Source organism: Nomascus leucogenys, chromosome 2, assembly GCF_006542625.1.
Source record: "Nomascus leucogenys isolate Asia chromosome 2, Asia_NLE_v1, whole genome shotgun sequence".
NCBI lineage: Eukaryota > Metazoa > Chordata > Mammalia > Primates > Hylobatidae > Nomascus > Nomascus leucogenys.
Genome location: NC_044382.1, coordinates 116,907,272 through 116,920,987, shown reverse-complemented (window position 1 = coordinate 116,920,987; position 13,716 = coordinate 116,907,272). Strand labels below are relative to the sequence as shown.

Sequence of the window (13,716 nt, the reverse complement as noted above, 5' to 3'; positions counted from 1 at the left end):
AAAGGACTGTGCCACGCACTGCTGAAAGTAAGTTATTAATATGTAAGAGACAATAGATTATAAATTAGAGAAAATGTCAAAATTGGAAAATAAGGTCAGAAAATATTATCTTCTTAAATTTAAACTATAAGGCTCAACACAAACTGAATAAATATTCACAGGCAAAAGTAACCCACACTAAGAGAGATTCATTTATACATATGATGCTGATCAATATTTTGAAAACTAAATTCCAACTTAATTGAGCACAGTGCAAATCTCAGTGACTGCTATAAAGAAAGCTGTAATCTCCTTATTGTAACAAGTTTCAGGTGAGTGTCCTAACAGTAGAGAAAAAAGTCTAAGAAAAGTAAAACTAATGAGTAAGAACATTTGTAAGAGACCTAGTAAAATCCAGAAGACAGACCTCTCCAGTGGAATTCAATAAATGGTAATCAGTATTTACATCATTATCATTCAACACTCTGTGATCTGTGTTCTAAATCCACACAGACTTCTTGATAAATTCATGCTGGTTTATTTATTAGTTAGTAACTTCTTTTTAATAATAAATTGGCATTTCTGATTTCTCAGTAATCTCTTGAGAGAAAGTTGATTTTTTAAAAGAATCACTTTAGTGAACATAAATTTATAAGGACCAGGTCCTGGAAAAGACTGCACCCACTGTGTACCTAAAGCTTCCAGAGGGTTTCCTCTTTGTATGTCCTAGCTACCAAGAAAAAACAAAAAAAGACTCCAACAATGACAACAATACAAGAAATAATTTAAAACATACAAGGTAAAGTGGAAAAATATATTTTCATGTACATCCGGAATATCAGTCATAAAAAGGTGAATGATTTCAAAAATGTGGGCAAAATCAACAGGGAGGTATACTTCAAGATAATAATACTCTAAAGTAATACTGTTACAGTAATTTTACACAAACAAATTTCATAAAGACTACCAGGAAAAATAAAAAAAAATTAAAAGAATAAAAATGAACTTTGCAAAATGAAATCAGAAATGACAAGGCACAAAGCAAGTAAACATTAACTGAACATCTGAATATAATTCAAAAACATTTATTTATGGAAGTAAATAATATACATTTTACTCTCTTAAACCTACGGTCAGCTGAATAATATCCCCCAAAAGATAACCAAATCCTTATGCCCAGAAACTGTAGTGTTTTTCAGCTTACATGGCAAAGAAACTTTTCAGATATGATTAAGTTAAGGATGTTGAGATGTCAGATTATCCTATATTATCCAGGTGAACCTAGTGTAATCATAAGAATACTTATAAGAAGGAGGCAAGATGAACAATGTCAGAAAAGGTGATGTGACAATGGAAACGGTAGAAGAAAAGGCAGTGTAACTTGGGACCAAGAGTGAAGTAATGAGGACAGCCCCTAGAAACTGGAAAAGGCTAAGGAAGCAAATTCTCCCCTAGAGTGTCTAGAAGAAACCAGCCCTACAAATACCATAGTTTTAGGCCAGTAAAACTGATTTCTGACTTGTGACCTCCAGAACTATAAGAGAATAAATCTGTGTTGTTTTAAGCTACTGTATTTGTGGCAATTTGCTACAGCAGCAAGACGAAAGTAATACAAACCCTGATAGACAACATATACATTTTACGTTCATCTAAAAGGAAAAGATTAAACCATTATAAAAAGTTAAAATTTTGAAAAAAAGATTTCAAGTCATATACATTCTCAAGTTTAGAGAAACAGCTTAATTTTAACAAATGACTTATGATGTTTCCGATCTGTATGCCTTACTGTTATTTCACCTTTATTTTACCCTGGATAATAAATGGGATCTTCCAAAATGATTCTAAAACATTTGTAAAATTTTTAAAAATCACTAATAACTGATTCTCTAACTGCAACAATCCATTTTCTCTAATCCTCACTGGGAACCTGAATAGCCCAATATGATTTGGCTGTGTCCCCATCCAAATCTCAAATTGCAGCACCCATAATTCCCACGTGTCATGAGAGGGATCTGTTGGGAGGTAATTGAATCATGATGGTGGGTCTTTTCTGTGCTGTTCTAGCGGCAGTACATAAGTCTCATGAGATCTGGTGGTTTCATAAGGGGGGATCCCCTGCAGATGCGCTCTCTCTCTTGCCTGCTGCCATGTAAGATGCGTCTTGCTTCCACTGCACCTTCCACCATGATTGTGAGGCCTCCCCAGCCATGTGGAACTGTGGGTCAATTAAACCTCTTTCCTTTCCCCTGTCCTCTTTCTGGTGCAGCCCGCGGCACCAGCACCATGCTCTTCTGTTCTTTTTTCAGGTCCCTTGTGGGCAAGCATGTGGTCGTGGAACTCAAGAATGACCTGAGCATCTGTGGAACCCTCCATTCTGTGGATCAGTATCTCAACATTAAACCTACTAATATTAGTGTCACAGACCCTGAGAAATATCCTCGTAGGTTATCAGTGAAGAACTGCTTCATTCAGGGGTCAGTGGTCCGATACATGCAGTTACCAGCAGACGAGGTCCACAAACAGTTGCTACAGGATGCAGCAAGGAAGGAACCGCTGCAGCAGAAACAGTGATGGCTCCTCCTCCTCTTCCCCCGCTTCCTCTTTCATTGGTGACCCCAAGTCCCAGCCTGAACCCCTAACGCCCAATACTTGAAGAGGTTTTGTTTGTTTGTTTACTAATGATGGTTTTGTGGGGGTTTTTAAGGGATGAGCAGATGAGAGGAATAATAGAGAACAGCTATCCTCTGTTGAGAAGGTGAGAAAAAGCAGGCTGGGAAACTTCAAAGCCTTCCAGTCCCCAGCACCTGCCTTTCTTGCTACTTCCCTGGAGATGGTGGAAGAGTTTCCTAGGTCTTTCCAGGGCAGCATGTGATTCATTTGGAGATGGAAGGAATCTGTCCCACATCAGGAATAAAATTTATGATGCAGGTAAAAAAAACAAACAAACAAAAAAAAACACCTCTTTCCTTTATAAATTACCAAGTCTTGGGTATGTCTTTATTAGCAGTGTGAAAACAGACTAATACAGCCCCCTACCAGTTTTATTTATTATTTAAATATCTGTTCATGGAGTCCTCCACTGCAAGTAGGAACACTTTCTTTAAAAGATGACTATTCATTGGTTTTTATGCTCTTAGAACCATCCAAGAGCAAGCTCTTATGACCATAAGGCCTTTTTTTTCCTTTCCTTTTGCTTGCCCCACACAGTTGCCTTTAGTCTTGCTCCTGTTAGTCATTCAGCCGCTCACACAAATATGGGGGGAGACTTATGGGGACACTGTCACCTAGAATGCTGAACATGCTGTCTGTGGGATGTTTTTGTTCTTATTGCTATTGTTTCCATGTGGTATCCTCATTACTATGTCTGCTTCTGTGAGACATTTTGGCCAGATTATAAAACTGCATCACAAGACCTCCTACTTCTAGGAAGATACAATGTACTGACTCTGCAGAAAAGAGTTAACACAGATTCGAATGTAAAATCTCAAACTATTAAACTTTTAGAAAAAAAAATAAAGAAAAAAACCTTTGAGATCTAGGACTAATAGAATGTACTGACTCTGCAGAAAAGAGTTAACAGATTTAAATGTAAAATCTCAAACTATTAAACTTTTAGAAAAAAAAACAAACAAAACAGAAAAAAACCTTTGAGATCTAGGACTAGGCAAAGACTACTTAGACTTAACACCAAAGCCCCAACCACAAATCTTAAAAGAAATAAAATGGACTTTTTTTTAAAGACTAGTCAAGTGCAGTAGTGACAATGGGAGAAGGAGTAAAACAAGGAGTTCAATCTATAACTGACTGTGAACAATCAATTGAGTTATCCACTCTTCGGACCAGCCTAAGATGGACTTCTTTAAAATTAGAAAATTTTGTTCTATGAAAGACCCTGTCTCTTGAGAAGATGAAAAGACAAGGTAAACACTGGGAGAAAACTATTTACAAATGACATATTTGTCAAAGAAATAGAATATATAAAGAACTAGACTATATAAAGGTCTAGAATATATAAAGAGTGCAAGAGTAAAAAAACAAAACAAAACAAAACAACCAAACACCCAATTAGAAAATGAGCAAAAGAGCTGGACAGGTATTTCACAAAAACAGGATATACAAATGACAAACCAGCACATTGAAAAGATGTTCCAGAACATCATTCATTAGGGAAATGCATATTAAAACAACAATGAGATATCACTACACATCTTTTAGAATGGCTCAAATATAACATAGTGAAAAAGTGACAATACCAAATGCCGGCAAGGATGAGAAAAAACTGGATCACTCACACATTGTTGGTGGAAATGTATAATAGTACAAAACTAAACTAAACATGCAATTACCATACAATTAGCAACTGTGATCCTAGGCAGTTACTCCAGAAAAGTTATAACTTATGCTCACATAAAAACCTATACATAAATGTTTGGAGACCTTTATTTGTACTAACCCCAAACTAGAAGCAAACCAGACATGCTTCAAAGGGTGAATAATTAGACAAATTGTGGTATATCCACACTGTTAGGGGTTGAATTGTATCCCCCAGGAAGATATGCTCAAGTCCTAATGCCTGAAATCTCAGAATGTGACCTTATTTGGAAACAGGGTTGTTTCAGATGTAGTTAAGATGAGATTATACAGGAATAGGATAGGCCATTAATGGAAAAGACTGTTGCCCTTATAAGAAGAGGAAAATTTGGATACAGAGAAGAGATACACAGGCAGAGGGTCATATGGAGAAAGAGGCAGAGACTAGAGTAAACCTTCTACAAACCAAGGAATGTCAAGGATTGTCAGCCATCACCAGAAGCTAGGAGACAGGTATGAAACAGATTCTCCTTTGGCGTTCTCAGAAGGAACCAACACTGCCAACACCTCATTACATACTTTTACCCTCCAGAACTGAGAGAGAATAAATTTAATAAATAAAATTTGTTGCTTTAAACTACCCACTGTGCAGTATTTTATTACAGCAGCCCTAAGAAACTGATACACATACCATGGAACACTGTATTACTCAACAGTAAAAAGGAATGAAAGTAGCTGGATGAATCTCTGAAGAATTATGCTGAGTAAAAAGCCAATGCCAAAAGGTTACATACAACATGACTCCATTTATATAACATTCTTGAAAAAACAGACTAATGGTTTCTAGGGGCTACTAAGGAGGTAGATGGACTGAAGGAAGTGTGGCTATAAAAGTATACAACATGAGAGATCCTTGTAGTGATGGAAATGCTCTGTATCTTAACTCTATAATATCAGTATCTGGGTTGTGATATTATTTTATGGTTTTACAAGATGCTACCATTGAGGGAAACTGAGTATAGGGTACACTGGATCTCTCTGTATTATTTCTAACAACTAAATGTCAATCCATAATGATCTCAAAATAAAAAAATTAATTAAAAAGCATGTATCACCGCTGCTACATCATGCTTCCTCCGGTGAGGTGAGGAATTTTTTTCATTATTTTCGTAGGTACATAATAGGTGTATATATTTATGAAGTACATGAGATATTTTGATAAAAGCATGCGATGTGTTATAATCACATCATGGTAAAGTGGGTATCCATCACCTCAAGCATTTATCCTTTGTTACAAACTATCCTATTATACTCTTTTAGTTATTTTAAAATGTACAATTAAATTATTATAGACTACAGTTACCCTGTTGTGCTATCAAATATTAGGTCTCATTCATCTGCCCAGCACTTCCCACTACCCGTCCCAGCCTCTGGTAACCATCCTTCTACTCTCTATCTCCAGGAGTTCAAATGTTTTAATTTTTAGCTCCTACAAATAAGCGAGAACATGCAAAGTTTGTCTTTCTGTGCCTGGCTTATTTCACTTAACATAATGACCTCCAGTGCCATCCATGCTGAAAATGACAGGATCTCATTCTTTTTTTAATGGCTGAATAGTAGTCCATTGTGTATAGGTACCACATTTCCTTTGTCTGTTGATGGACACTTAGGTTGCTTCCGACTCTGACTATTGTGAATAGTGCTGCAATAAACATGGGAGTGTAAATATCTTTTGGATATACCGACTTCCTCTCTTTTGAGTATATACCTAGCAGTGAGATTGCTGGATGGCATGGTAGCTCTGTTTTTAGTTTTTTCAGGTACTTCCAAACTGTTCTCCATAGTGGTTATACTAACTGAGGTGAGGTTTTTATCCTGTCATATGTCTTGGGCTCCTACCTAAATAATCTGTTTTGGAGGAAGGTCTTTTTTATTCCCCTTCAGGACTTGAAAGTTTCTACTGTATTGTACCATACTGGCAATCAATTAGACACTCAGAGACACTATCCTAATACCAAGAATAAGATTAAAATGTAAATTTCCTGGTTTTGATTTTTAGTGGTTTTTAAGGATAATGAGACTTGCAGGGGGTGTATGCCTCTAGTCCTAACATTTTAAAATCAACATGTCTGATCATGAAATCAATTAGAGAAATTCATTTCTTCCAATTAATCCCATTTCAGCCTTTATCTATGACATAATCTCTCATATACGAACATGTTCCTTTTGTTCAATAATTACTGAAAAAAATGTATTGCTGGTCTCACTATGTAAAATACTATACAATTATGTTATGTTTATAATACCATTGAGCAAACAAGCAATACATACTTCAGTAAGTAGAAATTATAGTAAATGTATGATTATTTAGTACATGATGCATAGGAGGCCATAAATAAATTTAAAATGTGGAAGCTTCCAGGACCCTTGCATGTGCTACTTCCTATCTCTGAACACTCTTTCCATGCACTGTTCACATGCAGGGTACCTCTGCCCATCTCCTAGGAGACCTCTGACCATCCTTCTTAAGTAGCTGTTCCTCTGTTATTCTTCTATCTGAACCCTTATTTCATAGCAATGATCATAACTGGTAATTATTTTAATTTTATATTGGTTTCCTCCACAAAAGTGTAAGTTTCATGAGCCATGTGACCATACATGTCTTACCTCTCACTGCATTCACAGCATCTAGTAAATGCACAATCAACATTGTTGAATGAATTCCCTATTTACATAGCATGTTTTTTTTAAATCACATAATTCAAAAACTCTGAGCCAAAGGAAGAAAAGAAAGGTTCCTGAATTTCAAAACTAGAACACTATTCTAGATTATTAAGTCTTACCTTTACCAGGAGCTAGATGTGACATTTTGCAAGTCTCTTAAAATTTCTGGAATTCATATGTCACATTGTTTGAAAGGCAGTGAGGCTAAATCAAATGATCTCTTAAGATTCTGCATGGCTCTATGATTTTGTAATATATAAGGTATTTTTAAATACTAAGTGATAATGGTATAAAACAGGTTAAGACAATACAAAATTAAATAATCATTTACTTTTTGTAAATCAAACCAAGCATTCAAACCAACAGTAACATCACTAGCTCTTTATGCCACCAAGTCATAAATGACATATGCTTGGTATTTTTTCCCATAACTTTTTTCTAATACAAAAGTCAAGGACCACAAATCAGGAAAAGATTGGTATTATTTCCATTTGAATAAACAGGCTTTAGAAGTAATGAGTGAAGGTATATACACTAGACTGATACTCTGTGTTGGATTAAAGTATATTTAGTGTATATTATACAATACAAAATTTTAGTGTATTAAATATACTAAATGCACCAAGTACACTAAAGGTATTTAATTTAGCATATTTAGTGCATTTAATACATTAAAATTTTTTTATAAAAATTTCAAATGGTTGGTTTTACTCCTTTCATTCTGTATTTTTTAAATAAAATTCTGTGACAGCTACATTTCAGCTAAGACCCGCATTACTTATATAAGCTTGGACTCTGTTTTTGCTAATGTGTCAATTTAAAATCACATAAAAGCCATTCTTGTAGTTTACTTTTCACTTCATATTATTCAGTTATAGGAATCAAAGCTATCAAATGATTTATCATATAATTTATTTTTTCACTGTCATTAGATGTTTTAGAGACATGGACATATTAAATTCAAATTATAAAAATTCGGTTTTAGTCTCATATTTTGATATGACAAATACTGTTATTTCTATTAAGTAAACATTCAATATAATTCCATTAATTTAAAAATAATTAAAGAATGTAAATATCTAACATAGACTATTTTTGACATTCAGGAAGAAATGTAGTCTTAAGTAATAGTACACGAAACTAACAGTGTTGAGAAGTAAAGATAATGTAAGCTTATTATTAAAACTAGATAAAAATCGCTTTTAATTATATATGCATATTTAAACATACATGTGTAGATACATACACATGTACACAATAAAAGGAAATATTCAAGAAATATTAAGAAATTAAAATGCAAACATTTGCCCTGGAATCCCTTTCAGACTATGTGTTTAGCAAAATCTGTTAACATATAATTCAAAGGCAAACTTCAACCCTACCAATGTCTGCATTTAATGAAATTTAGCAGTAACTCTTTAGTCATATAAATATACTTAACATTTTCAAGATTATACCTTGACTTTAACAATAAAAACTCCATGGTAACAAAGGTTAACAGGAGTTGGGTTAAACAGGTCTCATCCCCTGAAAAGCTTGGCATACCTACCCCTGCTAACTTATTCTCTAAAGAATGCTGTTAAAATCATAAGATCAAGCAAATGATATGATCAAAAAGACAGAAGCTATGGAGTCAGCAACTCATGTCTTTTCTACCATTTACTATGTATGTGATTGTAAGTAAGTTATCTAAACTCTCAAAGACCTGAAGGTAAAACACAGGCTACTATACAAAAGGCACAGAAAGATAACATTCAATGAGTTAACACACACACACACACACACACACATATGTTAATATATGTTATATGTGTTATATATATTTTATATATGTTATATATAATATATATTTTATATATGTTATATATAATATATATTTTATATATGTTATATATAATATATATATTTTATATATGTTATATATAATATATACATATATATAAAATATCCAGCATAATACGTAACACAAAGTAAAAACTCAAGAAATGTTACTTTCCTTATATCCACTACCCTTCAAGGCTCCTCTCTTATATCCATTCTCATATCCTGATAAATACAAACAGGTAGAGGAACATGGATTATACACCCATTATGTAGCTAAAAAGAGAGGCAAAGATTTGAGTCAAGAAAACATGCAAAAATTCAAATAATCTCATAACTTCTAGATTAGGGAGCCCTTAAAGATCATCTCCTCCAAAAACTTATAGCCAGACATTCTGGTGAGATGGTTACTACTTTCAATTTTCCTTCTTTATATCCACTAAATTTTAAAATAGGAGTCATTATAATGTGTGCTTTTGCAAAATTGTAAAAAGTAGAACCACTTGGTCACCTATAAATATGTGAAGAGATTCATCCACAAACACAGAAAAGCAAAAGATAATTCTTTTGTTTAATTTTATACAATGGGTGATGTTTTATTTTATCATTCATATAAAATCTTCTGTTAATCCAATACTAAAAATTTGCAGATTTAGTAAAGGAATGATCAGAGTAACTCAAATTTTCCTGTTCTCGCCTTTACAGGGCTCATCGATTCCCATTTAATGTCTCAATGGATTGAATGTTTGTATGCTGCCAAAATTCAGATGTTGAAAACCCCTAATACAATGGTATTAGGAGGTGGGGGCCTTTGGAAGGTAATTAAGTCATGAAGGTAGAGCCCTTATCAATGGGACTAGTGCCATTATAAAAGAGATCCCGGGGAGCTCTTACCCTCTTTCTGCCACATGAGGATACAATGAGAAGACGGCAGTCTGCAGTCTGGAAGAGGGTCCTCAAAAGAACCCAATCATGCTGGCACCCTGATTTCAGACTTACAGCCTCCAGAACTGTGAGAAATAAAGTCTGCTCTTTATTAAATCACCTAGTCTATGGCACATTGTTATAGCAGACCAAACTGACCCAGACAAAAATTTAACACCAAGTTGTAATAACAGCTATAGTATAAATGAGAAAAGTAGCCCTCTAAAATTTGACGTGGTATAATAGAATAGATGATGTTGCCATTCACTGAAATAAAGAATACTAAGAGTGAACTAGGTTAGGCTGAGTTTGGTTGGGTTGTATTGAGATTTTTAAGTCAGCCTTTAGACATTGGGAATTTAGGATACTTCTAAGGCATTCAAAAAGGCATGTCAAGTAGGCAATTGGTTACATGGCCACAGAGTTCAGAAAATAAATCTGAGAGAGAGTAATAAATGGGTCATCTTCACCAGATCACTTAGGAAAAAAGTTCAGGGAGAGGAGTGAGACAGCCTAGTGCCATGCCTTCCATAACTCTAAAATGGATTGGCTGAGTGGAAGAGAATGGGTTTGCAAAGGAGTGGCCAGAAAGAGAGGATTAAGATCTGGCATTTTGAGTTCCAAAGGCAAAGGGAAAAGAAAATAAATGAAGTCAGTAAATTCAGATACTATTAAGAGGTCAAGTAAGAGAGTTTCTAAATTTAGCTAGCATTTTAGAGGTCATTGTGATCTCAGAGCTACCCATTTCCATAGCGATAGGGCAAAAAGCCAGACTTTGAAAACTAAGTGGGAATTGAGGAAATGAGTGAGCATAATCACTCTTGGAACAAGTTTGAACTAAGAAAACAGAAAGCAAAGATAGTACTTGGGAAAAAATATGGAGATTTAAAAAGGATTATTTGGGGTGGGTAGGGAGGTGGAGATTGTTTTTCAGAGTCAAGACTTAAGTATATTTTAAAAGTGAGCACAAGGACCCAGTTGGGAAGGAAAGGTGAACATAATACATAAATTATGTAAAATCTGAGAAAGTAGAGATGAGAAAATACAAAAAAACCAAAAACAAAAAAAAACAGGCATAAGAAATGAACTTAAGACAAAGAACAGTTCCTCTATTGAAGTAAGGAAAGAGGATGAGTACAAATTTGGGTGGGTTTGGAACTCTAATCTCAGAAAAGAAGAAAAATGTCATCCAATGTTTCTAACTTTTTTCTGGGATGTGGATGTCCATCTGCTCACTATGATGAGGGAGATAAGTAATCAGAGATCTGAAATAAGTGGAGGATATATGAAAAGTTGTGCAGAAACAGCAGGTACAAACCAGAGAAATCCTATATATCACAAATTCCTTGAGAGTCTTGATAAATCAAAGAATATGTGAGAGTATAATAGCAAGAAATATGTAAGGTCTAGTCAGGATTAGAAAAACCACACCAGCACCCACTGTTGTAGATGCAATTAATAAAGGCAGATTAGAAACTTGAAGTTTAGATTAAATTTTCAATTCTTAAACAGTAGAAAGCATAATGAAGTCAGTAAAAGAAGAGTATACCAACACAAGTAAAGTCTGTGGACCTAGGAAGATATTTGCAAATCCAGAAATCAGCAAGACAAAACAGCACAGCTAATCACTGAGTGATTTTTATCTGTTTTCTAATCAGTCTGCTTCCTTTTAACATAGTAGAGACTATTTATAGGTAATACTGGTCTGCCACTTTCTTAACAGGGGAATTCACAACGGGTCTGGTAAAAATGGATGTAGGAAAGTAAAGACAGCTTTTAACAATGAATTTTTGAAAGATAGTTCAAACTGTTAAAACATTGAGACATATGATCAGGATGCTATATTTATAAAAATACATAATCATTTTTCCCAAGGACCCTGTATTTTTTAAAACCACAGAATCATTTTTCTAGAATCCTTGAAATTAACTATACAAAACTTTATACTTAAAATGAAAGTTTCTGTTTCTAGAAATGTTAGGTTCACACTGCCATGTAACTATTTTTGCAAAATTACAATTAAACATTCTTCCTTCAAATTGTTTCTCTTTTACTCACTCAGACTTCTTCTCACAAGTCTCAGAAGATTCTTCAATTCTCTTCTCTAACTCCAAAACAGCCTCCTCCTTGTTTAAAAGCATCTGCTGTGTTTGCATAAGTTCTTCTGCTAATGTTTTCAACCTAGAATAAACAGTATCCTCAACATCAATCAACAAATTAACTTTCACTTTATACATATCAAAAAAGTATTCATACATCTTATGTTGCAATATCCAAAACAGTAGCCACATATAATCTGATTTAAACTAAAGTAAAATTTCAGCTCCTTGGTTGCATTAGACACATTTCAAGTGCTAAACAGAAATGTAGCTACTGGCTACCTTACTGGATGGTGGCAAAAAGAATATTTCAATAATCACAGTAAGTACTCGGGCAATACTGGTCTAGAGTCTTATTCACCAAAAAGAAAAAGATAAGTAGGTAAAGAAAAGAGAAGAAAACAACTTTGGGAGACATTGAGTAAATGGTAAGTAGTATTATTTGCAGATGTTATCTCATTTACTCTTCACAACAATCTTATGAGATTTAAATTCATGGTAAGCTATTTCCATTTTCACATATTGTAATAATACTTTAGGAGTATTTTCTGTATAGAATTGAAGACAATTTAATACATAAATTAATATGCGCTCACAAACCAGATAATTTATGTTTGTATAAAATGCATTGAGTCCTTAATGGAAGTATTTCTACCACAAAAACATACATGGCTATCATATCACTTTAAAATTTTTATCTTCAGCTTTTCAAAGCAAAGACATGAAACCCAAAAGACAAAAAAGAAAATATTAAATAATCTAACCCTATAGAAATGTAAATTTATTTGAACTTATAGAGATCATAAAGTCAAAAGCAAACTTCAGACTGAAGAAATACATGCAGCGCCAATTACCAGAAAGAGCTCTTTTCGTGCAGAAAAACTCTTAGAAAAAAGACAAACTAATATGAAAATGGACAAAAAACACAATGGAAGTTCACCATGAAAAAATCAAATGATCAATAAGCATATGAAGTTCATATGCTTAACACAACGGAAGTTCACCATGAAAAAATTAAATGATCAATAAGCATGTGACATTATTACAACTTGACTGACTATATAATAAGTTGTTTTTCACCTACTAAAATTGACAAGCATGAAAAATACTTGGAATATCCAGTAATAGTAATATTTTTTTTTAAATGGAAACAATTACACATCACTGATGTGAAAAAATTGGCACAGATTTTTCAGGGGTCATCTTGGAACTGTCTCTCAAATTTTAAATTAGAAAATTATCTGACCATCTAAAAATGTGTCTTGCCAAAACACTTGTACAGTATGCATAAAGTCTGTCCATACAAAAATATTTGTTGCAATATTGATTATAAAGCAAAACACTACAAAATATTTAAATGCCATAGTATAGCATACAGTCACTAAAAAAAGAATTAGGTACACATATATAAGGTTTTTCTAAGATACAATTTTAAATTAAAAGGCAAGATGTAGCAGAATACATATAGGACTGTTCTAATTATATTAAAATACATATACATGCATATGTTCCATGAACTGAATTGTGACCCCAAAATTCATCTGTTGGGGCCCTAACCCCCAATATAATGGTATCTGGAGATGGAGCCTCTAGGAGGTAATTAGAATTAGGTGAAGTCATGAAGGTGGGGCCCTCATGATGGGATCAGAGCCCTTATAAGAAGAAACAGCACAGAACTCACTACCTCTCCTCTCCCTCTCCTCATGTACGCAAAGAAAAGGTCATCTGAGGACACAGCAAGAATTACCTATCTATAAGTCAGGAAAAGAGCCCTCATAAGTAACCCAAATCAGTTAACATCTTGATCTTGAACTTCCCAGCCTCCGTATCTGTGAGAAATCATTGCCGTTGTTTCAGC

General features: G+C 34.0%; 1 protein-coding gene and 1 pseudogene across 2 annotated transcripts in view; one reads left to right on the top strand and one right to left on the bottom strand.

Annotated features, from left to right (window-relative positions):
• Positions 1–13,716, bottom strand: part of FER (FER tyrosine kinase) — a 452,653-nt gene that overhangs the window by 306,121 nt on the left and 132,816 nt on the right. For both annotated transcript variants that reach the window (XM_030817473.1, XM_030817480.1), the window contains exon 9: positions 11,818–11,940. In XM_030817473.1, the coding sequence (XP_030673333.1) occupies positions 11,818–11,940 (123 nt within the window). The remainder of the gene's footprint in view (positions 1–11,817; positions 11,941–13,716) is intronic.
• Positions 2,263–2,550, top strand: LOC115836364 (annotated as a pseudogene).